This window comes from Schistocerca piceifrons, chromosome 1 (genome assembly GCF_021461385.2).
Source record: "Schistocerca piceifrons isolate TAMUIC-IGC-003096 chromosome 1, iqSchPice1.1, whole genome shotgun sequence".
Lineage (NCBI taxonomy): Eukaryota > Metazoa > Arthropoda > Insecta > Orthoptera > Acrididae > Schistocerca > Schistocerca piceifrons.
Window position 1 is genome coordinate 855,658,340 of NC_060138.1, and position 26,136 is coordinate 855,684,475.

Sequence of the window (26,136 nt, forward strand, 5' to 3'; positions counted from 1 at the left end):
AAAGGAGCTATTGACCTGTAGTAGTTATTTTATTATTTTTGAATATTTAACTTCCATATATGCTTTGTGTTATATGTTACTTAAATACTTCAGTAACATTTATAATTGGAGTTAATGACTGTGCAGTTTTATTGTTGGTAGTCTGCAAATGAATAGTAATGCTGAAGTTTAGGAATCTGAGGGGTAAGGTGTGCCCCGGGACATTGCAAACAGCAGTTCTGATGTGATCCTTCAACTCAGGAATGGTGGCACAATGTGTTCGGAACACTTCCTGCTTCAGGTAGCCTCAAAGGAAAAAGGCTGCACATGAAAGTTCAGGTGAGCGAGGCAGCCAGGAAATGTCACCAAAATGGGAAATTACTCTACTGGGAAATGTCTGTCACAAGAAATCCATGCGAATTCTGGCTGTATACAAGGTCGCTCCATCTTGTTGAAACCATAATTGTTCCACATCCACATCAACCATACCTAATTGGGGAAGAACAAAGTCTTGCAACATCTTTAGGTAGCGTTCACTGGTGACAGTTAGAGCCACACTGCTGTCATTCTCAAAGAAGTAAGGGCCAATAATCCCAAAGGAAGCAACTCCACACCACATTGTGACATGAGAACTGTGCAAGGGTTTGATGTGCAGTTCATGCGGGTTGACATCACTCCAATAACGCATATTCTGTATATTCACTGAACCACATAACTCGAAATGAGCTTCATCTAACATCAGTATGGTGTGTAACATTTGTGGATTTTGGTGAAGGAGATCATGCATGGTTAAGCAGAATGTTTCGTGCGAAACCCAATCACGAGGCCTAATTTCCTGAACAATCTGCAGCTTATATGGGTGAAAATGGAGATCTTTGTACAATTTTCTCCTGAATGAGCAATCGGACATATGCACAGTTTGCGCATGATGACAAGCAGATATTTTTGGACTATGCAATGGTGCAGCATGAATATTTTCCATGGCTTCTGGTGTCTGCACAGTTCTGTCACTTCTTTCCGGTTTGCCATTGCAAATAGAACCTGTTGTTTGAAGTGCACGTACCCACGTCACAATGGTCCGTCCACCTGGAACTTCCCCGTGAAATCCCAAGTTGAAATGTTGCTAAAATAGATGCTGGGTAGCAACAACAGAGTCGTTATTCTTGAAATAACTTTCAACAGCAAAAGCATGATGCTGTGCATTCCACTGCTCCATATCACTGTCACACTCGAAATGGCAGCTCATTAGTACACGAATGTGGCATGAGCTGGCACGCATTCCTGCAGTACGTCATTGTACTGTTGTTGTTGTGGTCTTCAGTCCTAAGACCGGTTTGATGCAGCTCTCCATGCTACTCTACCCTGTGCCAGCTGCTTCATCTCCCAGTAACTACTGCAACGTACATCCTTCTGAATCTGCTTAGTGTATTCATCTCTTGGTCTCCCTCTACGATTTTTACCGTCCACACTGCCCTCCAGTACTAAATTAGTGATCCCTTGATGTCTCAGAACATGTCCTACCAACCAATCCCTTCTTCTAGTCAAGTTGTGCCACAAACTCCTCTTCTCCCCAATTCTATTCAATACCTCCTCATTAGTTATGTGATCTACCCATCTATTCTTCAGCATTCTTCTATAGCACCACATTTCGATTGTACTACGCAAATCAAATTATGCTATGAATGCTGCCGCACCCTCTATGTCATACCACATAGATTTAAAGTACTGTATGTAGCTTATGTCTGTCTGAATGCTTATCAAAGTTTTGTGTGAAAATCTGAAGGAAATCAGTGAAGAACATTTTGAGATTTACTTTAACAACCTTCCCCCAATTATATATATAACAAAGATGATGTGACTTACCATTTTACGGGTACAAACAGAAAGAGAAAATAAGATGACAGGAAAGTTTTCGAAATGCAACAGCAACAATAACAAACATAATTGTTGGGTTCAAATTAATGATATGGTTATAATAGAGGGAAACATTCCACGTGGAATGTTTCCCATATATATATATATATATATATATATAGACACACACACACACACACACACACACACACACACACACACACACACACACACACACACACACACACACACACACTCCTGGAAATTGAAATAAGAACACCGTGAATTCATTGTCCCAGGAAGGGGAAACTTTATTGACACATTCCTGGGGTCAGATACATCACATGATCACACTGACAGAACCACAGGCACATAGACACAGGCAACAGAGCATGCACAATGTCGGCACTAGTACAGTGTATATCCACCTTTCGCAGCAATGCAGGCTGCTATTCTCCCATGGAGACGATCGTAGAGATGCTGGATGTAGTCCTCTGGAACGGCTTGCCATGCCATTTCCACCTGGCGCCTCAGTTGGACCAGCGTTCGTGCTGGACGTGCAGACCGCGTGAGACGACGCTTCATCCAGTCCCAAACATGCTCAATGGGGGACAGATCCGGAGATCTTGCTGGCCAGGGTAGTTGACTTACACCTTCTAGAGCACGTTGGGTGGCACGGGATACATGCGGACGTGCATTGTCCTGTTGGAACAGCAAGTTCCCTTGCCGGTCTAGGAATGGTAGAACGATGGGTTCGATGACGGTTTGGATGTACCGTGCACTATTCAGTGTCCCCTCGACGATCACCAGTGGTGTACGGCCAGTGTAGGAGATCGCTCCCCACACCATGATGCCGGGTGTTGGCCCTGTGTGCCTCGGTCGTATGCAGTCCTGATTGTGGCGCTCACCTGCACGGCGCCAAACACGCATACGACCATCATTGGCACCAAGGCAGAAGCGACTCTCATCGCTGAAGACGACACGTCTCCATTCGTCCCTCCATTCACGCCTGTCGCGACACCACTGGAGGCGGGCTGCACGATGTTGGGGCGTGAGCGGAAGACGGCCTAACGGTGTGCGGGACCGTAGCCCATCTTCATGGAGACGGTTGCGAATGGTCCTCGCCGATACCCCAGGAGCAACAGTGTCCCTAATTTGCTGGGAAGTGGCAGTGCGGTCCCCTACGGCACTGCGTAGGATCCTACGGTCTTGGCGTGCATCCGTGCATCGCTGCGGTCCGGTCCCAGGTCGACGGGCACGTGCACCTTCCGCCGACCACTGGCGACAACATCGATGTACTGTGGAGACCTCACGTCCCACGTGTTGAGCAATTCGGCGATACGTCCACCCGGCCTCCCGCATGCCCACTATACGCCCTCGCTCAAAGTCCGTCAACTGCACATACGGTTCACGTCCACGCTGTCGCGGCATGCTACCAGTGTTAAAGACTGCGATGGAGCTCCGTATGCCACGGCAAACTGGCTGACACTGACGGCGGCGGTGCACAAATGCTGCGCAGCTAGCACCATTCGATGGCCAACACCGCAGTTCCTGGTGTGTCCGCTGTGCCGTGCGTGTGATCATTGCTTGTACAGCCCTCTCGCAGTGTCAGGAGCAAGTATGGTGGGTCTGACACACCGGTGTCAATGTGTTCTTTTTTCCATTTCCAGGAGTGTGTGTGTATATATATATATATATATATATATATATATATATATATATATATATATATATATATATATATATATATATATATATATATATATATATATATATATATATATACAAAGAAGATGACGTGACTTACCAAATGAAAGTGCTGGCAGGTCGACAGACACACAAACAAACACAAACATACACACAAAATTCAATCTTTCGCAACAAACTGTTGCCTCATCAGGAAAGAGGGAAGGAGAGGGAAAGACGAAAGGATGTGGGTTTTAAGGGAGAGGGTAAGGAGACATTCCAATCCCGGGAGCGGAAAGACCCAGTCTTTAAATATGTCTGCTTGTGTCTGTATATGTGTGTATGGATATGTGTGTGTGTGCGAGTGTATACCCGTCCTTTTTTCCCCCTAAGGTAAGTCTTTCCACTCCCGGGATTGGAATGACTCCTTACCCTCTCCCTTAAAACCCACATCCTTTCGTCTTTCCCTCTCCTTCCCTCTTTCCTGATGAGGCAACAGTTTGTTGCGAAAGCTTGAATTTTGTGTGTATGTTTGTGTTTGTTTGTGTTTCTGTCAACCTGCCAGCACTTTCATTTGGTAAGTCACATCATCTTTGTGTTTTTTATATATATATATATATATATGTCTGCTTGTGTCTGTATATGTGCGGATGGAGGATATGTGTGTGTGTGCGAGTGTATACCTGTCCTTTTTTCCCCCTAAGGTAAGTCTTTCCGCTCCCGGGATTGGAATGACTCCTTACCCTCTCCCTTAAAACCCACATCCTTTTGTCTTTCCCTCTCCTTCCCTCTTTCCTGATGAAGCAACCGTTTGTTGCGAAAGCTTGAATTTTGTGTGTATGTATGTGTTCGTTTGTGTTTCTATTGACCTGACAGCGCTTTCGTATGGTAAGTCACATCATCTTTGTTTTTAAATATATTTTTCCCGTGTGGAATGTTTCCCTCTATTATATATACATATGCAGCCTATGTCCACAGGAACATTTATCTATGTGTAAAATTCTGAAGCAAATTGCTCAAGAACTTTTTGAGAGTTTTGGTAACCACATTGAAGTATGATTTGTCTCAATCTAGTAATAAAAATACAGATTTATCTACAACATAGATTAAAAATATATGTAGTCTACTTCTGTCTGAACATTTATTGGAGGATTGTGTAAAAATCTGAAGAAAATCAGTCAAGAACATCTAGAGATTTTTGCTAGCAAAATTAAACTACAAATTGTCTTTATGTAGTGGTATAGGTGAAATACTAGCACATTAAATGTTTAAAGAATTTCTCTCTCTCTCTCTCTCTCTCTCTCTCTCTCTCTGTGTGTGTGTGTGTGTGTGTGTGTGTGTGCGTGTTTTTCAACATCTACTCCCAGGCATACATCATGTGGTCCTTTTCAGCTGAATCTGGTACTTCCCTGGGCATTCTTCTCCAATTATTAGAGGTCTTTGCATTGAACACACTGACCATCAACAGGGGCTCCCTTTTGACATCTGTTACCACCTCCCCTTTCCCAACAACACCCTGGCCCTTGTGGAGTCTACATATATGATGGGAAGCAAGATTATTCACATACTGATCATCTTGCCAACACCTTTATACAAAGAAAATGTACTGCCCAGCTAATCCAGAATCACATTTACCATGGATATGTCCAAAAGAACAGACACTATTTTGAGCCAGCAGCAACTATGAATTAAGATGCAAAAGAATTACAGACATTGGCTTTTAGTGGGCATTGATTTAAATCAATGGGAAAGGGTGAAAATTTGTGCTGGACTGGGAATAAAACCCACGTCTCCTGTTTACTTGGCAGAGGCACTGACCACTGCACAGTCCTGATGCAGCAGCCATCCCAACTGCACGGATTACACTAACGCACCTCCCGTCACACCCAAATTCTCAATCTATCCACATACTATGAATGTAGTGCCCCTTGTCCATTATCTTTATTATTTTTTGCATTTCACCAAATTCTATAAGAGTTTGGGCCTGGTGTGCCTCTGCACTGAAGAGATCATCGGCTGTCATTGCCTTCATTGTATATATGTGGTGTCTGTTCTTTTGGACAGCCAATATTTGCAATTCCTTTGCATTTGCCAGATTGAATATATAGCATTTAATAAAAACTTTCATCCCCTAATTCACCCCCTCAGGATTAAATTTCCAGAAATGCTGAAACACGTATTTTTTACGTATGACTGAGGAACCAAATATTAATTTTCGTAGCTCTAGCTTCAAAATAGCCTTAATAGTGACATATTTTCAGAAATTCTTTATTCACTATTTCATTGCTTTCAAAAAATTCCTTCTTAAATGATGCCAACAGTATAAGATCAGCCCTCTCCAAATTTTTGGTTTCTATCCTTAGTGGTTTGGCTGGGCAATAATGAGTCGGCCAGTCAGGACATTACCTTTTATCTCCCAGAATTGTAGAGATATGAATCAGTATAGTTCAGGTAGTCAGTCATTTAACATGAAAAAAAGATCAACTTTCTTTCTTGCTTTTGAAGCTTTTTGAAATATCTTTATAGTAAGTTACCTAATAATAATCTTTTATACCGGCACATTGCCTTCAAAATGAACAAAACTTGTTGCATGTTCCAAGGTTGTTAAATCCAATGTACTAGTTTCATACATAAATAATAATTTCTAAAGATTATTTTCATGTAATTCTGAAAAAAAAATCCTGCAGTTTCATCAGTTTTTGCAGAAAAATGATGTGGCCTATAGTAATTTAATAATGTATATGTTAGAAACTATCAATTTACATCACTTGAATTACAGTGTCTAAATGGTCTCTGATTCATATTTTACCTGTCCCATCAGGTAAGTAGTCAGTTGTAATGCTGATATCATCAATGCAGACCCCTGGTGTGGTGTAGAGATAAACAGGCCGATCAATGCCCGCATAATTAAAGAAATCAAATGTATAGCTCTGGTATGTCTTGGTGCCATTTGTACTGTACAACAAAAACAGTTCATAAAATATTTAAACAAATATACTTGGGGTGTTTTGGTTACATTATTATTGTGCATTCATATCACTCTGGCATTTGTGTATAAAATGGCAAAACTTGTAAACAGATGAAATAATGGTTGAATCAATAAAATCAATAAATCAATAAAATATTGGGGCATGTCACTCAGATCCCTGGATTCACCTTATGAGGGGACAAGGGGAGTACACAGTTTCCCCTAGTCATCATCTCAGGTGAGTCCCTCTCATCCCAGGGTCCAAGTGATCTGCCCCTCCTTTACAGCTTTCCCCATTCCGTCCCGCTATCCTTCCTGAGGATGAACCTAAAAATTCCAAAAGCAAGGAATATTGCTTTTGCTTTTAAATATGCCTGTCAGCAGTTCAGGCATTTTGCCTCCTGAATGTACACTGAGATGACAAAAGTCAGTCTCCTAATATTGTGTTGGGCCTGCTTATGACTGACATAGTGCAGCAACTAGCAGGGGCATGGAAAAGTAATTGGAAGTGCCCTGCAGAAATACTGATCCATGCTGCCTCTGTAGCGATCCACAATTGTGGAAGTGTTGCCAGTGCAGGATTTTATGCATAAATTAACCTCTTGATTATCTCCCAGAATTGTTCAATGGAATTCATGTCAGGTGATCTGTGTGATCAAATCATTTGCTAGAACTATCTAGAATGTTTATTAAACTAATTGTGAATAACGGTAACCTGGTAACATTGTGCATTGTCGTTCATAAAAATTACATTGTTGTTTTGGAACATAAAGTCTGTGAATGGCTGAAACTTGTCTGCAGGTAATCAAACATAACCAGTTCCAGTCAATCCTTGGTTCAGGTGGACTAGAGGACCCAGTCCATTCCATGTAAACACAGTCCACATCATTATGGAACTACCACCAGCTTGCACATTGTCTTGTTGACACTCTGGGTTCATGGCTTCATGGGGCTGCACCATACTCGAACCCTACCATCAGCTCATAGCAACTGAAATTGGGACTCATCTGACCAGGCCATAAGTTTCCAGCCATCTGTGGTCCAACCAGTATGGCCACGAGCCCAGGAGAGGTGCTGCAGGTGATGTCATTCTGTTAGCAAAGGCTCTCACATCAGTTATCTGCTGCAATAGCACAGTAATGCCATATTTCACTGCACTGTCCTAACAGAGATGTTCATCATACATCTCACATTGATTTCTATGATTATTTTATGCAATGTTGCTTGACTGTTAGCACTGACAATTTTATGCAGATGGCGCTGTTCTCAGTTGTTAAGTGACGATCATTGGCACTGCATTCTCCGTGGTGAAAGGTAATGCCTGAAAGCTGTATTGTTGCAAACTCTTCAGACCGTGGATCTCAGAATATTGAATTCCATAACAATTTCCAAAATGTAAAGTTCCATGCGTCTAGCTCCAACTACCATTTCACTTTCATAGTCTGTTAATTCCCATTGTGTGGCCACGATCACATTGGTCATCTTGTCACATGAATCACTCAAGTACAAATTACAGCTTCACCAATGCACTGGCCTTTTATATCTTGTGTACATGATACTTCGACAACCTGTAAAAATTCATATTGCTATCCAATGACTCTTGTCACCTCAATGTAAGTCTGTCTCTTTGGAGTTCTATATATTTCCCTCTCGAGATTTATCTTTTGATGCAAAAGATGTAAAATGACAGATAAGTCACAACAGTTTTTGTCAAAAAATTCAAGATGAAATCAGAAGCAAATTTACACAAAAGCACCTATTCTAGTGAGACAATTAATCCAATAATATTTTAAAAAATCAATGTAAAAACAATGTAGTAACTTATCAAACACACATAAAAATAACTTACAAATATTAGGCCTCTCCTTGACTATAATGAAGATGATGATGATCATGATAGTACTGGTAATGAACACAGGTATAAAATAATTATTAAACTCAAATATATGAAGCAGTGGTCTCACACTCTTTAAGGAACCTGAATAAAACACTACAAAACATAATGCATGGAGCATCAAATATTTACTAATTGTAAGATACAAAAGTAGAGAAGTTGATGAGGTCTTATTCATTAAGTCACTCATTCAAAATTATTTTCTGTAGTTTATAACATGAAAGAGGACTTACAGTATTTGCAGTACATCAGATCACATGTTAGTTTGGAAACATTATTCTTAAAAGACTGCCGAACTTTCAGATGTATTCTTCATTATAAATAAAAATACACACACACACACACACACACACACACACACACACACTGGCTAGGATAAGAGGTCATGTTGGGTGGGGATGAGAGGAGAAAGAAGGCCAGGAGCACAGGAGCAGAAGTGAAGGTTGAAGGGAAGGATGACTGACAGCTGGGAAAGAGAGGCATCAAGCATGTGGAACAGGAATGTGACTCTGTTGATGTTGCTCTGGTGCAAGTAAGGGAAGTTGAATGCAGCACATAATGACATGGGGGAGTGGGCTGGGATGGGAAGTCATAACAGAAAAAGAGTGAGTCTGCAGGAAGGAGGGTGTAACAGCAGAATGAGTGAAGTAAGGTTCATGAGGAAAGAGTTGGATATGGATGTGGGACAAAGGCAAGTGGAGATTGAGGCTGGGAGGATTATAGGCTTGAAGAAAGTGTTGCAGGGATGATTTCCAGATATTCAGAGAATTACACAGAAGGCTACAGGCTGTTGAACAACCACTGAAGTTGAGCACGATGTGCACAGTACCATATTCACCACTGATTGGTCAACTCAACTTTTCGCCACAGTTTGGTGATTGATTTATTTATTGATCGATTGATTTATTGATCCATCTTTAAGCATTTTTCATGCAATTGTTGTCGTCATTTTACATACATTATATAATTACAAAATAAGTCATACATTTTTAACATTCTGATTGAGTAAATATGTTTTATACTGCATATGTTTAGTAGTCATTAAACATAAATGTGTCATGCAGAATGACAAAAGGAGATACTGTGTGTGTAACACAATACACATGCTAAGAAAAACATTTTAACAAATATAAATGAGACAGGCTTAATACATGTTAACCATTGGGGAAAATGCATTATGTAAATAAAGCACAACAGCATGGTACAATAACATTTTCAGAGGAACTTATGTAATAGGGTGGTCATGTCATAAGCAGTTAACTATTGAGTAAAAATACATTATGTAAATAAAGCACAACCGCATGATACAATAACATTTTCAGAAGTGCTCATGTAATATGGTGGTAATGTCATATAGCAGTTTTAATAGATTAGATCATTTTTATTACATACTTTAAATTCTTCTATTGTATAGAATGCTTTTTGTCCAAGCCACCTTTTTGTAATATTTTTGAAGACATTCAGTGATACACTGTGTGGTGTAGGTGGTAGCACGTTAAATAATTGTATCCCTGGGTATGTGTAACTGTTTTGGTTTTTTTTTTTTTGCCTAGTAACTGGGATGTCCATCATCTGCCTTTGGCGTGTGTCGTGGCTATGTACAGACTCGTGCAGTTTATAGCTTTCTTGGTTTGCCTTTATGTGCACTAAGCAACTGAGAATAAACAGTGATGTAAGTGTCAGTATTTTTAACTCTTTGAAATAGTCTCTACATGATACATGGTTTCTCACGCCAGCAATACACCTAATGGCCTTTTTCTGCCAAACAAAAATTCTTTTTGCCCCAGAGGCATTGCCCCATAAGAGCACTGCATATGTGAGGTGACTATGAGAAAAGGCGTAATAGGAATTTAGCAGTAGCTTCTCCGTCACACAAGTCCGAACATAGTTAGCAGATAGGTGACTTGGGATAACTTTTTGCATACATAATTGGTGTGAGTTTCCCAGGTTAATTTTGGGTCCAGATGAATGCCAAGAAGCTTAACTGAGGAACTACAGTTGTCATTGTTACATAGATTGAAAAATGTTTACTGTGAGTGGGCTGTTGGTTGTTGGTCATGCACACATAAAATGCTGTTACAAGTTGAAGCAAAGCTTGCATTTGACATAAGCACTTCCACAGATGATCCTGCCTCTGGTACATATCAATAGGATATGCTGGGTGGACACACAGGCAGTTATCTCACCTTTCACAGGAGTATTACGCATGTGGCTAAGAGTTGGAAGTAGATATGGAATAAGGATGAATTAGACCATCTTGTAGATTAGGTGGGTGGCAGAATACTACTTTGGGAAGGGCAAGAAGGATTGGGGGTAGGATGTTCCTCATTTGCGAGCACCGTGATAAATAGTAGGAGACATACTCTAGGAAACTTAGTTGTGGAAGATATTGCATGACATAATGTGTTTGAGACTAGTAGGTGAATTATCACCCATGCTATTTGGATTCTCACCACCAACACAAGTTCTTCTGAAGAGAACATTTGGGAACTCTTCCTCAGTGTAAAGAACGTTAATGAACAACCACTGATGTATTGAGAAAAAGGAACAAATAACTGCATGCAAAACATATCAGAATTTGAGAATCACAGAATTTGGTTTCTTGCTTTCTACAGCTACATGACTACTCTGCAATACGTAATTAAGTGCCTGGCAAACGGTTCGTCTAACTACCTTCTAGCTACACCTCTACTGTTCCACTCTCACAATGCACACTGGAAGAAAAAACTTTTAAATCTTTCAGTGCAAGCTCTGATTTCTCTTATTTTGTTATGATGATCATTTCTCCCTATGTAAGTGGGCTCCAATAAAATATTTTCACACTCCAAGGAGAAAGCCTGTGATTGAAATTTCATGATAAGATCCTGCCGAAGTAAAAAACACCCTTGTTTTAATGATTGCCATCTCAGTTCATGTGTCATATCCATGGCACTCACTACCTTATTTTCTAATAATACAAAACAATTTGCCATTCTTTGAATTTTCTCAGTATCCTACATCAATGTTATCTGATGTGGCTCCCACACTGCACAGCAATATTCTAGAAGAGGGTGGACAAGCACAGTGTATGCAGTCTCTAACATTTTCTAAGCATTCTGCCAAAAAAATCAAAGTCTTTGATTTGCTTTCCCTACAGTATCATCTATGTGATTGCTCCAGCTTAAGTTATTTGTAATTGTAATCCCTAAGTATTTAGTTGAGTTTACAGCCTTTTGTGGGATTTATCATCTAACCAAAATGTAGTGGTTCCTTTTACTACTCATGTGGATGACTTCACACTTTTCATTATTTAGACTCAATTGCCACTTTTTGCACCATACAGATATCTTCTCTAAATCATTTTTCAATTTATTTTGATCATCTGACGATTTTATGAGACAGTAAATGACAGTGTCATCTGCAAACAATCTAAGAGGCCTGCTCAGATTGTCTCCTAAATCATTTACGTATATCAGGAACAGCAGAGGGCCTGCAACACTTCCTTGGGGATGCCAGATATTACTTATGTTTAGATCAGTGATTTTCAATCAGTTGTTATGAACTGTAAGCTTTCTGACAGGAAACCAAGAATCCAGTCACACAACGCAGATGATACACCATAGGCGTGCAATTTGATTAGAAGTCACTTGTGATGAATGCTGTCAAAAGTGTTCTGGAAATCTAAAAGTATGGACCCAATTTGACATCCTCTGTTGACAGCACTACTGGAAATCGATGTTAGTGATTGGGATCTGTAATACAGCAGATTACTCCTATTTCCTTTCTTGGGTGTTGGTGTGACTTGTACAACTTTCCATTCTTTGGGTATGGATCTTTCTACCAGTGAGTGGTTGTATGTGATTGATAAGTAAGGAGCTATAGTATCAGCATACTCTGAAAGAAACCATACTGGTATATAATGTGGACTGGATACCTTGTCTTCTTAAGTGTTTTAAGCTGCTTACCTACACCAAGGATAAGTACTTCTTAAGTTACTCATGTTGGCAGTTATTCTTGATTCTAATTCTGGAATATTTATTTCATCTTCTTCTGTGAAGGAATTTTGGAAAACCATGTTTAACAACTCTACTTTAATGGCACTCTCATCAATAACATCACCATTGCTATCACACAGTGAAGGTAGTAATTGAATCTTGCCACTGGTGTACTTTTCATACAACCGAAATCTCTCTGGGTTTTCCCGCAGATTTCAAGACAGAGTTTCATTGTGGAAACTATTAACAGCATCTTGCAATGAAGTTTCTGCTAAATTTCAAGCTTCAGTAAAACTTCACCAATCTTGAGGATTTTGTGTTTTAAATTTGGTAAGCTTTATTTTTGTGTTGCTTTTGCAACAGTATTCTGACCTGTTTTGTGTGCCATGGGGGATCAGTACCATCTCTTATTACTGTATTTGGTACAGAACCTCTCAATTGCCACCAATACTATTTCTCTGAATTTGAACCACATCTGGTCTATGCTTACACAGTCAGATTGGTAGGAGTGTAGAGCATCTCTTAGGCAGGTAGCAAGAAAATTTTTTTATCTGCTTTCTTAATAGATGTATTTTGTGCTTTTTTTGGTGGGTTTGGTTGTTATGGTATCCAGTTTAGCTACAAGAACTTTGTACCCAATACCTGTCATAATGCTCCCTATTTGGTCAGAATTATTTGTTGCTAAGAGGTAAAGTATGTTTTTGCAATCATTTACACCTAACGTTGATTACTGAACTAACTGTTCAAAATAATTTTCTAGGAAGGCATTCAGTTCGATTTAAGATGATGTTTTTTACCTACCACTGACTTTAAACTTGTATTTTAACCACATATCAAGGGTTGATTGAAGTCTCTGTCAACTATAGTTGTAGGAATGGGGTACCTTTTGGAAATGAGACTCAAGTTTTTTTTAACTACTCAGCAACTGTGTCATCTGTGTCAGAGGGTCAAAAAAGGAACCAATTATTAGTTTATTCTGGTTGTCAAGTATAACCTCTACCCATAATAACCCACAGGAACCACCTACTTCAAATTTCAATACAAGGTAAGCTACTTTTAACAGCAGTAAACACTCCACCACCAACAGTATTTAATCCTTTCTGAATGCAGTTAGACCCTTTGTAAAATTTTTGGCTGAAATTGTTTCCAGCTTTAGCCATCTTTCCATATCCATAAAACTTGAGATTCAGTGCTTTCTATTAGCACTTTGAGCTCTGGTTCTTATACAGGAGAGCTACGACAGTTTACAACTGCAATACTGATTGTTACATTGTTACTATGTCTACCCTCATCCTGCGATTGTCCTGCACCCTCTGAAACTAAAGCCCTTTCTTCACTTTCCCAAGACCCTCTAATCTACCCCCCCCCCCCCCCCGACACACACAGCCCCCACTACCTGTGGAGCCACTGCCTGCGTGTAGTGGGTCCCTGATGTAATAAGTGGAATATGAAAACCCATCACACTATGGTGCAAGTCAAGGAATCTGCCATCTACAAAGTTGCAGAACCATTTGAGTCTCTGATTCAGACATTCCATTCCACTCTGTACTGAAGGACCACAGTCAGTTCAGTCAATAATGCTACAGATGCTGAGTTCTACCTTCATCTTGCAACCGAGATTGGCAGTTTTTACTACTTCAGTTAGCAGCCCAAAAACCAAAGAGAATTTGTTGTGATACAACGTGAAACACATCATTAGTACCAACATGAGGCATCACCTGCAGTTGGCTGTACCCTGTGCTCTTCATGGCATCTGGAAGCACCCATTCCACATCTGGAATGACTCCTTCTGGTATGCACACAGAGAGCACATTGGATTCCATCCTCTCCTTTGCAGCCGTATCTGTAATGGGCCCCATTAAATGCCTAATGTTGGAGTTTTCAGTAATCTCGCCCTCTGTGAATGGCCAGACCTTTTGGGCTAAGAGGCGTCCTGTGTGACAGAGTGAGCAACTTCATTTGGCTGCATGTAGTGTAATCAATGCAGTAATAATGGTGTACGTCTACATCTACATCCATATTTTGCAAACCTCCGCAAAGTGCAGTATAGCTTTACAGCAGAGGTGGCTACAGCAGAATGGTATTGCTGTCATACAGTGGGTGAATGTCTTTGGCTTTTCCATGGTGTGGTGGGTTCTGACATTGTCTCCATAGATATTGCTCCTGCCAGCAGAAGAGACTGAGTTTCTGAGATACTGGGTGTGAAGATTTTGCCTAAACCTGATGGCCTGCACATTCTATGAAATTGTATTCTATAAAGAATATGTGGGATGCTTCTTAAGAGATGTGCTTTGTAGATGATATTACCACATCTGACCCTTAAGAAACTGCATATCAGATTGGTGTAGCACTGGAACAAAGTGACCAAAAATGTGGAGTAGCCTATAGGAAAGCATCACAAGCGAATGTGGACCATGAATTACTGTACATGATGGAAGCATTCAATACTAATCTCTTGTCATATGTTAGGTAATAATATTTTCTGTCATTTCAGGTTTTTGTTGTCCTGTATCCATCTCTGGTGGAAATATCCTGCTTCATTAAGTAATTTAAAAATGTTCTGCAGGCATATATTTGGTTTTTAAGCTATTATTTTATTTGTCAACACACATTTTGAAGCTCTGCTTCATCATCAGGCCTTCGTCTGACTACTGAAGGGCTTTCACTGTAGTGTCAACCATAGATGAACCTGTACACATGGAAGGTTGTAATGAATTTTAATTGAAGAAATACACAAAATAATAATAGAAGGAAGAAAACATAAATATTTTAGATATCCTTTAGCAGCTATTATCAATGAACTGAAGAGTATCTACAGGTACAGAAACCAATAAAATTTTTAGCGGAGGAGATACTAAGACAGATACAAAAATGGATTTCAGGTGGTTCCAAGTTTCTTCCCTAATGGCTGCTGGAAATTTGCTTGAGACTGTTGTACTAAAATAAAGAATCTTAAACTGGAATTTTATTTTTGTACAGAAATTGTCTTCATTTTTCATACACTTACTAGCTGTTCATGGCCACGTGTTGCTATGGCTTAGTATGGTTAAATCTAAAAGAAAGAAAAGAGAAAACACACATTTGTAATATGAATGGGAACTGGATATACAACCTAATCTCCTTCTCCCTCTTGTCTCTGTCCATCTCCTCTTTTCCACTTTCTGTGTTCATTTCCATCCAACCCTCTGTCCATCTACTATTCCCCATTCTCTCTGACACCAATCATTGTTAATTGTTATTACAAATTCAGATTTTGGAGATTTAAGATTTTAACAAATGAACAATTACATATTTATTTATGTAGATGCATGTGTTCATTTGTTTAAAATATTAACTCTCTCTAAGATTCTCACTGATAGCTTTGAAATTTTGACACAACATTGCATTCAAATAAGCATATGTTTTTATATGGTGGTGCCATACAGTGTGTGTGTGTGTGTGTGTGTGTGTGTGTGTGTGTGTGTGTGTGTTTTGTTCTTTTAAATATTTAACTCTTTGTAACAGATAATCAGCAGCTGTTTCAAATAGCTAATGAAGCAGCAGTTTTTTCTCTTTTTCCCCAGTAACAATGTTACATTCATTTATACTACTTTATGTGTAAGCACAAACAGGATACAACAGTTTTGTTCTAGCTGACTGTTAATACACCATAATAAATAGCTTGTTACAGATAAGTCTCTGTGATAATGTAGCCTATTTGCTCAGAGTTATGCTTTATACTTTCAGAATTGTTACTGGTAGGTTCAAACAACATGCACATGTTATGGAGATGCTTCAAGAACTCAAATTGAAATCACTGGAGGGAAGACAACTGAGAAAATTTAGAGAACTAGCATTTGAAGTTGACTGAAGAACAATCTTACTACCGTTAACATAAAGTCTGTGTAAGGACAAATTAGGATAAGATTCAAGAAGTGAGGACTCATATGGAGACATATAAACTGTCATATTTCCCTCACTCTATCTGCAAATGGTGCAGGGAAGGAAATGAATAGTAGTGGTATGGGGTACCGTTTGCTATGCATTATACAGTGGCTTGTGAAGTATGTGTGTAGATGCAGAAAATTCTTGAAAATTCACATTTGTGATGAAATATACAGAACAGAAGGAATCATTTAATGTGTGTAGTTGCCATTTAAATATAAATTAAATGTGAATTTTAACTGAAGATAATGTTCTATTTATTTTTACAGGCTTCTGTACTTACGTCTCCAGTGTTGTAAATGAGCCTTGTGGAATAGTTACATTATTAAGCAAATTGCTCACTGCAACTGTAACTAGATTGTTTCCTCCATAGATAATGACAGATGTGACTTCAGATTGGAATGGTAGATGGCCAATATCATGTTCCATCACCTTGTTGCCATTCACCCACTACATGAAAAGAGAAAAATACAAATATATACTCTGACAATTACTTAATAACTGCAAGTAAAATTTATTTCCTAGAATATATTGTACGAATGGCAGCAGATAATTCAGAGGGTGTGGAGTTAAATGGAAATATTAAGATATTAGGGTATGCAGATGATCTAAACATCATTAGCGATAGCAAAGAATCTGTAACAGCAAATGCGAATGCGTTAATCAAGGCTAGTGAAGATGTAGGTCTAAGAATAAGTGAAGACAAAACTGAATACCTGGTTACTACTAGAATGCCAACAGCAGTAGATCAGGAAATGTTAAGAGTTGGAGACCTGCAGTTTGAAAAAGTGAACACATTTAAGTATCTAGGAGTGGACATCACTTCGAGAAATGAGATTGAATCCGAACTGAAGAAGAGATTACGAGCGGGAAATGCGTGCTACTTCTCACTGAATAGATTACTTTCATCACGGATATTGTCTAGGAATTTAAAGATTAGAATATACAAAACTATTATTCTACCAGTTATGCTGTATGGGTGTGAGACTTGGTCTCTCACTGTGCAAAATGAAAAGCCGTTTCGAGTATTTGAAAACAAAATTTTGAGGAAAATTTTCGGAGCAAAAAGGGATGACATTAGCAGAGAGTGGCGAAAACTGCATAATGAAGCGGTTCACGAACTCTATTCAAGCCCTGACATAATCAGTATTATTAAATCACGTAGGCTGCGATGGGTGGGTCACGTAGCTTGAATGGACAAGGACAGGGCAGCACGCAGAGTACTGGTAGGGCACCTACAAGGAAAACGTCCTGTGGGGAGACCGAGGCGTAGATGGGAGGACAATGTGAAGGCTGATTTGAGGAACCTAGGTATTGAAGGTGAATGGAAGGAAATAGCCCGAGACAGGGACAGATGGCGAAAATATGTTGCTGCGGTAATGGACTCTCGAGTCGGGTATGGCCAGTGAGTAAGTAAGTAAGTAAGTAAAATTTATTTGAAAATTTATATATTTCAGCTTTTAAGTACAATGGTGGATTAGTTTAAGCACTTAGGAAGTGTCACTTACTCAAATAACAATTTCTTAGCAGTCCTAGAACATAACCAATCAATATTTAAGTATAGTGACAGTTTCTTCTCAGACTTTATATGGTATCATCACATGTAAGAAAAGCTGAGCTTATGAAAAATTATATCACAAGTACTATGCACTATTAAGAGGCTATTGTTTCATTTGGATTGAATATGTGAATAAAATCATAACACATGGATCATATGTAGATTTTAGCAACTTCCTTAATGTTGAACATTTACTAGACTTTTAAAGATTTTGATTTTATTGAGAAATATAATTTATGTGTCTAATAATATCACTAGCTAATCATTAGACTTAAGATATATCTAGATGTATGTCCTGATATTCATAATTAGAGAAATATCAGTGATTCATGATATTATACAAGGCATAGTAGTAATGTTTGCACTAAATACACCATGTTAAAATTGTGATATGTGGGATTGTGATGTGGATATGAGATACACTAGAAAACTGGATAGGGGTGGGAGTTACTGTGTGTGATGTACCTCTGCCACTGGCACAGACAACATTATTGCACGGTGTGATCCTGTTACACGGTAGTGTGATATGCAGAGTGTTTTCCCATACTATGGACTGAGAAATTCTACATGGTGTTCAGAAATCTATTCTACTGCAGGACAAGTGCCTGCTGAATGTCGGTTATCGTCAATTATGCCAATGTCTGAATTTTAATCCACTGGTCCAGTTCATACCAAACACATTCATTTATGGTGAACTGGTCTCTCTATATGCATGGTGCCCTCATTTTGCAGGCACTCACCTAGCAGGCCAGCCACATGTGACTAGGTATTATCACTGATTAGATGGAACCCAGATCTAGATGTAGTTTTCTGTGGTGCTGAAACAGATCTAAAGCTGTGCATCTACTCTGCTATTATAGTCATGTGTTTTGAAATTGTGCTGTTAGCTTTCCACCTTTTGATCTAGATCTATATTACATCCTTACTCTTCAAACTACTGTGTAACACATAGCAAAGAGTACATCTGATTTCACCATGTATTAAGGTTTCTTGCCTATTCATTTATGTATGGAGAATAAAATGAATGCCTGCTGAAGTGCCTCTGTGTGTGCTGTAATTAGCCTATCTTATCACTGCAGTCCCTGTAGGAGTCATGCCACATGTAAGAGGCAGTGGTATATTCCTTGATTTCTCATTTAATACTGGTTTTTGAAACATTGTTGGTAGGCTTTTGGGGCATGGTTGACATCTGTCTACATCTATACTCTTCAAACAACTGTGAAGGGCATGCAGAGGGTATGTCCCATTATACCAGTTATTAGTACTTCTCCCCTTTCCATTCACATGCTGTAAGTAATCTAATCTCCTCCTCACAATCCCTAAGTGAGCAATACATAGAAAGTTGCAGTATGTTCCTGGAGTCATCATTTAAGCCAGTTCCTGAATAAGTAGTCTTTCTGGGTGTAGTTTAAGTCTATCTTCAAGAGTCTGCCAACTCAGTTTCTTCAGTATTTCTGTTACACTCTCCCATGGGTAAAAAAAACTACAACCATTCATGCTGCTGTTCTGTGTATATGTTCAACATCCCCTGTTAGTCCTATTTGATATAGGTCTCACACACTTGAAAAAAATAGCACACTCCCACACCCAGGTATTAGCGTGAGTTTACAGATTCCAATTATGACTCAATGATATTATATTTATAGAACATTATGTTTTCATTTTGGTAAGTGCACAGTTTTACATTTCTGGACATTTAAAGCAAGTTGACAATATTTGCACTACTCAAAAATCTTATCAAGATCTGAATTAATATTTAAGCAGCTTCTTTCAGACACTATTTCATTACAGATAACTGCATCATATACAAGAACTCTGAGATTTCTATTAACATTGTCTGCAAGGCCATTAATATACAATATGGACAGGAAGGGTCCCAGCACACTTCCCTGAGGCACACGTGGAGTCACTTCTACATCTGACAATGACTCTCCATCCAAAATGACATGATACAGCCTCCCTACCAAAAAATCCTCAATCCAGTCACCAATTACACTTGATACCCCATATGATGGTACTTTTGACAATAAGCGTATATATGGTACTGAGTCAAATGCTTACCAGAAATCAGACAATACTGCACCTATCTGACTGCCTTGATCCAAAGCTTTCAGTATGTCACATGTGTAAACGTGAGTTCTTCTTTTAAATGGACATGACTTGTGCTTTCTTCCAACTATTGGGCACTGTTTTTGTTCAAGGGATCTGCAATAGACTGTACTTAAAAGATAAGGCTAATTCAGCTACAAATTCACTGTGTAATCTGACAGGAATTTGATTGTATCTTGGAGCTTTGTTCAATTTTAATGATTTCAGCTGTTTCCCAACACAACTGACACTAATACTTACACTGAGGTGACCAATTCATGGGATACCTGCTAGCCTCGTGTTAGACCTCCTTTTGCCCACCATAGTGCAGCAAATCAACATAGCATGGACTCAACAAGTCGCTGGAAGCCCCTGCACAAATACTGAGCCGTGCTGCCCCTATAGCCATCCATAGGCCATAACTGTGAAAGTGTTGCTGGTGTAGGATGTTGTGAACGAACTGATCTCTCTATTACATCCCATTAATGTTTGATGGAATTCATGTTGGGTGATCTGGGTAGCTAAATTGTTTGCTGAATTCCAGAATGAGATTTTCACTCTGCAGAAGAGTGTGCGCTGATATGAAACTTCCTGGCAGATTAAAACTGTGTGTCGGACCGAGATTTGAACTCGGGACCTTTGCCTTTTGTGGGCAAGTACTCTATCAACTGAGCTACCCAAGCACCACTCATGACCCATCTTCACACCACTTGCCTGCGAAAGGCAAAGGTCCCGAGTTCAAGTCTCAGTCCAGCACACAGTTTTAATCTGCCAGGAAGTTTCATGTTTGCTGAATTGACCAGTATGTTCCTCAAACCATGACGAACAATTCTGGGCCAGTGACATGTCATCATAGTTTGTGAACATGAAGTCCATGAATGGCTGCAAATGGTCTCCAAGTATCTGAACATAACAATTTCCAATCAATGATTGGAATCCAGTCCATTCCATGGAAACACACACCATACCATTGTGGAGCCACCACCAGCTTGTATAGTGCCATGTTGACAACTTGGTTCCATGGCAGACTCCATCTCTGCATGACACTCAAACCCTGCCATCAGCTCTTACCAACTGAAATCGGGACTCATCTGACCAGCCATGGTTTTCCAGTCATCTAGGGTCCAAGCAATATTGTCACAACCCCTTCAAAGGTGCTGTAGGTGATGTAATGCTGTTAGGAAAGGCATGCATGCGGGTCATCTGCTACCATACCCATTAATGCCACATTTCACTGCACTGTCCATACAGATACATTCATTTGTGTCCCACATTGATTTCTGCAGTTATTTTATGCAGTGTTGCTTATCTGTTAGCACTGATGACTGTACACAAATGCTGCTGCTCTTAGTCATTAAGTGAAGGCTGTTGGCCACTGCATTGTCCATTTTGAGAAGTAATGCCTTAAATTTGGTATTCTCAGTACACTCTTGACACTGTGGATCTCAGAATGCTGAATTCCCTAAAGATTTCCAAAATGGAATGTCTCCTGTGTCTAGCTCCAACTACCATTCCATATTCTAAGTCTGTTAATTCCCACTGAGTGGCGATAATCACATTGGAAACCTTTTCACGTGAGTCACATGAGTAAAAATGACAGCTCCACCAATACACTGCCCTTTTATACCTTGTGTACATGTCATTACTGCCTTCTGTATATGTGCATATCAATATCCTATGACTTTTGCCATCTCACTATATTTCATCACCTTTTAAGTGGTACATGTATTAAACTGGAACAATTCTCCTAGTGTTTGTTTGTAGAGGAACATTTGCAAATGGAGTTAAGCATTTCAGGTTTTGCTTTGCTACTCTCAGTTTCAGTTCTTGTCTCATTCGTGAGTGACTGGACACTAACTTTGGTGCCACTAACAACAGCCTTTACATGTGAATAGAATTTCTTTGGGTTTGGTGAAAAATCATTTGACAGAACTCTGCTACAGCAGTCATTGAAGGCTTCATGCATTGCTCTCTCAACAGCCAGATGCATTTCTTTTAGTTTCTCTCTATGTATAGCCGTATTCTTAGTTTTACACTTATTGTGCAGTAGTCTCTGTTTCTTTAGAAATTTCTTTACGGTGACTGTGTACCATGGAGAGCTGCCCCCCCCCCCCCCCCCCCTTCAAATTGCTAACTTTGTTACTGGGGATATATGTGTCTAGTGCATGGTCAACTATTCTTTTAAACTTGAGCTGTAGTTCCTCTACATGCTCCTGTTCAGTGCTGAAAGTTTCAAGATCCTTGAAGAGTGTTGCAGTTTATGTTTTTCAGCAATTTCATGACGCTGCCCCAAATGTCAAACATACTTGTGACCATTTGTACTGCCTTTCTTTGTATAAAATCCTTGAATCACTCATAAGTAGGGCAGACAGTGATAACTTATTACTGAAGACAGAAGGAAAATAATTCAGAGATCCAAATTAAGTCAGTTATCTTTTTAATCAGCATTATGTTGAGATAGTAGACAAATCCATAAATCCTAGCAAATGTATAGGAAAGAAAGCCCAAATATCATCCCCTGTCTGACTGGATGTCTTTTCATGTTCCCAGCAAATTAAACACAAATAACAATAATATTGCGTAATCTGAGTGACTAGATAATATATTTACTATGATAATTAAACTGGGTTGATGTGATCACTGACGTTTCTTGAGAATTCAGCTATGGAAGAATGAATATTCCCTGAACACCTAAAAAGAAGTAAGGTAGTGCCTGTATATAAAGGTGGAGATGGGAAAGCTCTCAAGAATAAGCGAACATGTTTTAGGAAGTGAAAATGATGACAATAGCAATGGACAACTTTGTATTTCTGCATTCTTAATGTTCTGTAGATCCCATCAAGAAGAAGAACATTCAAGTATGTGGAGTGACTCAAAGTGTACATTGATAAAATTGCAGAAACTTCATCTGTGTGCTGTATTAACAGTAAACTGTCACTATACTGCTTCATGTTAATCACACTTGTGCTGGCTAAATTTAATCTGGTAAGTTAGAAAGGAAGCTGAGAAAAGCTGCTGGAATCTCAGTTGTACTAGAAAGTTACTATAGTCCAGTTGACAAAGGTAAATGATGGGACAAATATGTGTAGATGCAAATTTTTGTACAATGGTAGAGGGGAGTGTAATGAATATCATACTAAAAATCCTGATAGGTGGTGTGTGAGTTTTTCTTGACTATCTCAAAAATTGTGACTTCTAGCAAAGCTGTTTTCCAGTACAAAATTAAACTACATTAAATTTCCTACAAATAGATCCTACTGATTTTTCCTGTAGGACTAATAGTTTCCATATTGCAGGTGATGGAAAAAATGCCGATTATTAGAAATATTGTTTTAATTGTATAAAATTAATTTATATTGTTAAATAATGTGAGTTAAGAACAAATAGTAAATGTTGTAACACATCTACCTGCAGTAAAACGGTATTAAGGGATAATTGTGTTCTGGGGGTGTAATAAGGTGGAAAGGTAGAGGTGGAGGTTAGAAGCAGGAGGGAAGGTAGGTCATTGGGTTGTGATCATGTGCTCCTCTCCTTCATAGGCCTGCAAAAAGAAGAGTGAGTTGGCAGCGCCCCATTCTTTGTGCTGTACTGCATCACAAAAAGCACTGCAGGGTGTTTCACAAAGTTATAATGATCCTTCAATAGTTTGCATTATGCATCACTGTCAAAGCAGTTTGCAGAGAGGTCTGGGGGTGTCTAGTTTCCACAGAGTGTGTTAATGCTCCATGGAATATTGATATGAATTATTAATAATATTAACACAAGAAATGCATATGTACAAAATCTGCTTTCCTCTCTGCACATTGTTTCACAATGCTAGAGGGAAATTGATTATTATTCATCCTGTATGGCAGCTGTAGCATTCCTCCAGGAAAGGCAACTTCACCAAATGTGAGTGCTGCTCACTTTTCAGTTTAGAGACATACTATATACTTCAGCATTTCCTATCCAATTCTCTTATGTGAGTAGACAAAGTACTTTACTGACCTTGTATTTGTACTGTGGAACTATATTCAGTTTATTAAATGATTACTTCTTTGCAGTTCTTAAATGAGATGTTGTGGAAAAAAGCTCAACAGCTGCAGCTGTCTACCACACTGAAAAGCCTTCCACAAGTGTAACATACTGTGAATATATATTTTACAGTGTTGATTTCATTGTCTCCACTATCAATATCTGGAATAGTTTTCACAACTTGAGGGTATCAAAGGCACCACCCCAACAATAGCTCTCCCAAAGACTGAGGAGTATACTGAAATGTTAGTGTTTTGTGCCTGTTTCATGTTGCATGGAGGAGATCCTGGCAGATGTTCCATTGGTGTTCCACCAATACAGCAAATCGGCAGTGCAGGTCACTAATCATGAGAGTGCTGATGGTCCACAGTGGTGAGAACATCAGATTGGCATTGTCAGCATCACCTTTGCACAATGTTAAAAATTAATGTTTGAAATGAATATATGAAACTGTATCAGTTCTATGTAATATCTTGGGCTTGTGTGACCATTGTAAGTCATCAATGTTTGTAAAATAAACTGAATGTTAACTATACGTGGGTCAACTACATCTAATGATTAGCATAGTAATTGTAATGCTGAACTATAATGAAGTTACTGAATTTGGACTTCTTGCAAGATAATCTTTAAAAGGATCTGACTGATGCTATACTGGAAGGATGGATCTACTATAATCTGGTGGTGACTACTGCGACCAATTTTGAAGTTATTAATGGACAAGACAATTTTGTGAATTCATGCACAATTGAACACTGAAAAAGTTGTTTCCAAATTGTGAAAAGTGCCTAAATTAGGTTTGGGTACTGTTATGTCACTGAAAAGAGTAACTTTTTCTAAAGTGATGAATTCTGAACAATGATGAGAATAGTTTTGTTTGATTACTTGACTTCAGATCTGATCTTGGCTGTCATTCAAGTAACTGATATCTTCACACAGACTTCACCTTGCATACATATCTGTGAGACTTCCCAATTATCATTTTAGATTGAAGAGAAGTTTGATGTTAAAGTGAATGTGGAAATTTAGAACTGTAATAATTCTTGCAATTTCTTGCCAGTTATTGATTGACATATAATATAAAGTAGTTGAAAGTTATATATTTTAATGTTACACAACATAACTGTTAAAGAATATCTGTGGTTGACTAAATTTTATCAAGTTGGTGAGCTATTTGCATTAGGAAAAAAAACCCTTACATGCTGAAGACAATTTACTGTAAAATTAAAAGCCAGCCCCTTCTCAACTAGGCAGACTAAATGAATATCATATATAAATGCAGCAGAAATGTGAATATAATTCCATCTAAATAAGATACAAAAACATCAATGAAGAAATTTTCATATGAGATGTGGTCTCGTTGGTAAACACAATCATTTATGTTACTGGAAAGAGTCTTTGAAGAAATTTAATTAACTGTTGGTACTTCTGAAAGAAGGGGTGCAATGTTTTTTCATAACCTGAATACACTAGCTTGGGTTAGTGAAATGTTGAAGACATGGTAAGTAGTTCTACTCAGTGCAGTCTACTCTGCGAGTGCCAGCAGTTCCTGAATGGAAAGGTTTATGAAGTCTACTGGTAACACTATTAATGGGAGAGAAGTACAGTAAGTTTCTGGTCATTAATTAATTCACCACCAAGTGACTACAACATTGTTACGTAACTTTACAATATGCTGTCAATGACAGACAGGAGCAATATGCCACATTTAACAATCTGATCCCTTTCCTGCCAGTGTTACATGTGTCACTGAACAGCATCACACTTACTAATTAGGCACTTCTCAACCATTCTTTATAGCAATGTATTTGACATAAAAGCTCACTTAACAACTGCAAATAAGTACTCACTTAATAAATTGAAAATAACTCCACTATAAACACAATCTCAGTGAAGTTATTTTGTCTACTTACATAGGAGAACTGGACAGGAAATATTGAGGAAATATAATCTGTCTATAAACAGAAAAGCAAGCAGTGTCATGGTGGAAGAAGTCACCTGTCCCAGAAGAAAGCTATGACTGCCATAGACGATGACTAAGAATCAATTTCCCCTGTAGCAGTGCCGAACAGTGTACACAGATTTACATAGAATCTGTCCATATGCTTATCTTGTGTTTGTATTGTTAGCAACTCACATCTGTATTAAATGTATTGTTAAAACACTCGTGAGAAACCTGTAGCTGCTTTTTGTGACATAG

The 26,136-nt window shown here is 38.9% G+C and overlaps 1 protein-coding gene across 1 annotated transcript in view; it reads right to left on the reverse strand.

Annotated features, from left to right (window-relative positions):
* LOC124775974 (beta-glucuronidase-like) overlaps positions 1 to 26,136 on the reverse strand; it is a 114,052-nt gene that overhangs the window by 51,838 nt on the left and 36,078 nt on the right. Inside the window, exons 3-4 of the mRNA XM_047250818.1 lie at positions 16,563 to 16,729; positions 6,329 to 6,474 (exon numbers count right to left, since the gene is read on the reverse strand). Coding sequence (XP_047106774.1) covers positions 6,329 to 6,474; positions 16,563 to 16,729 — 313 coding nt within the window. The remainder of the gene's footprint in view (positions 1 to 6,328; positions 6,475 to 16,562; positions 16,730 to 26,136) is intronic.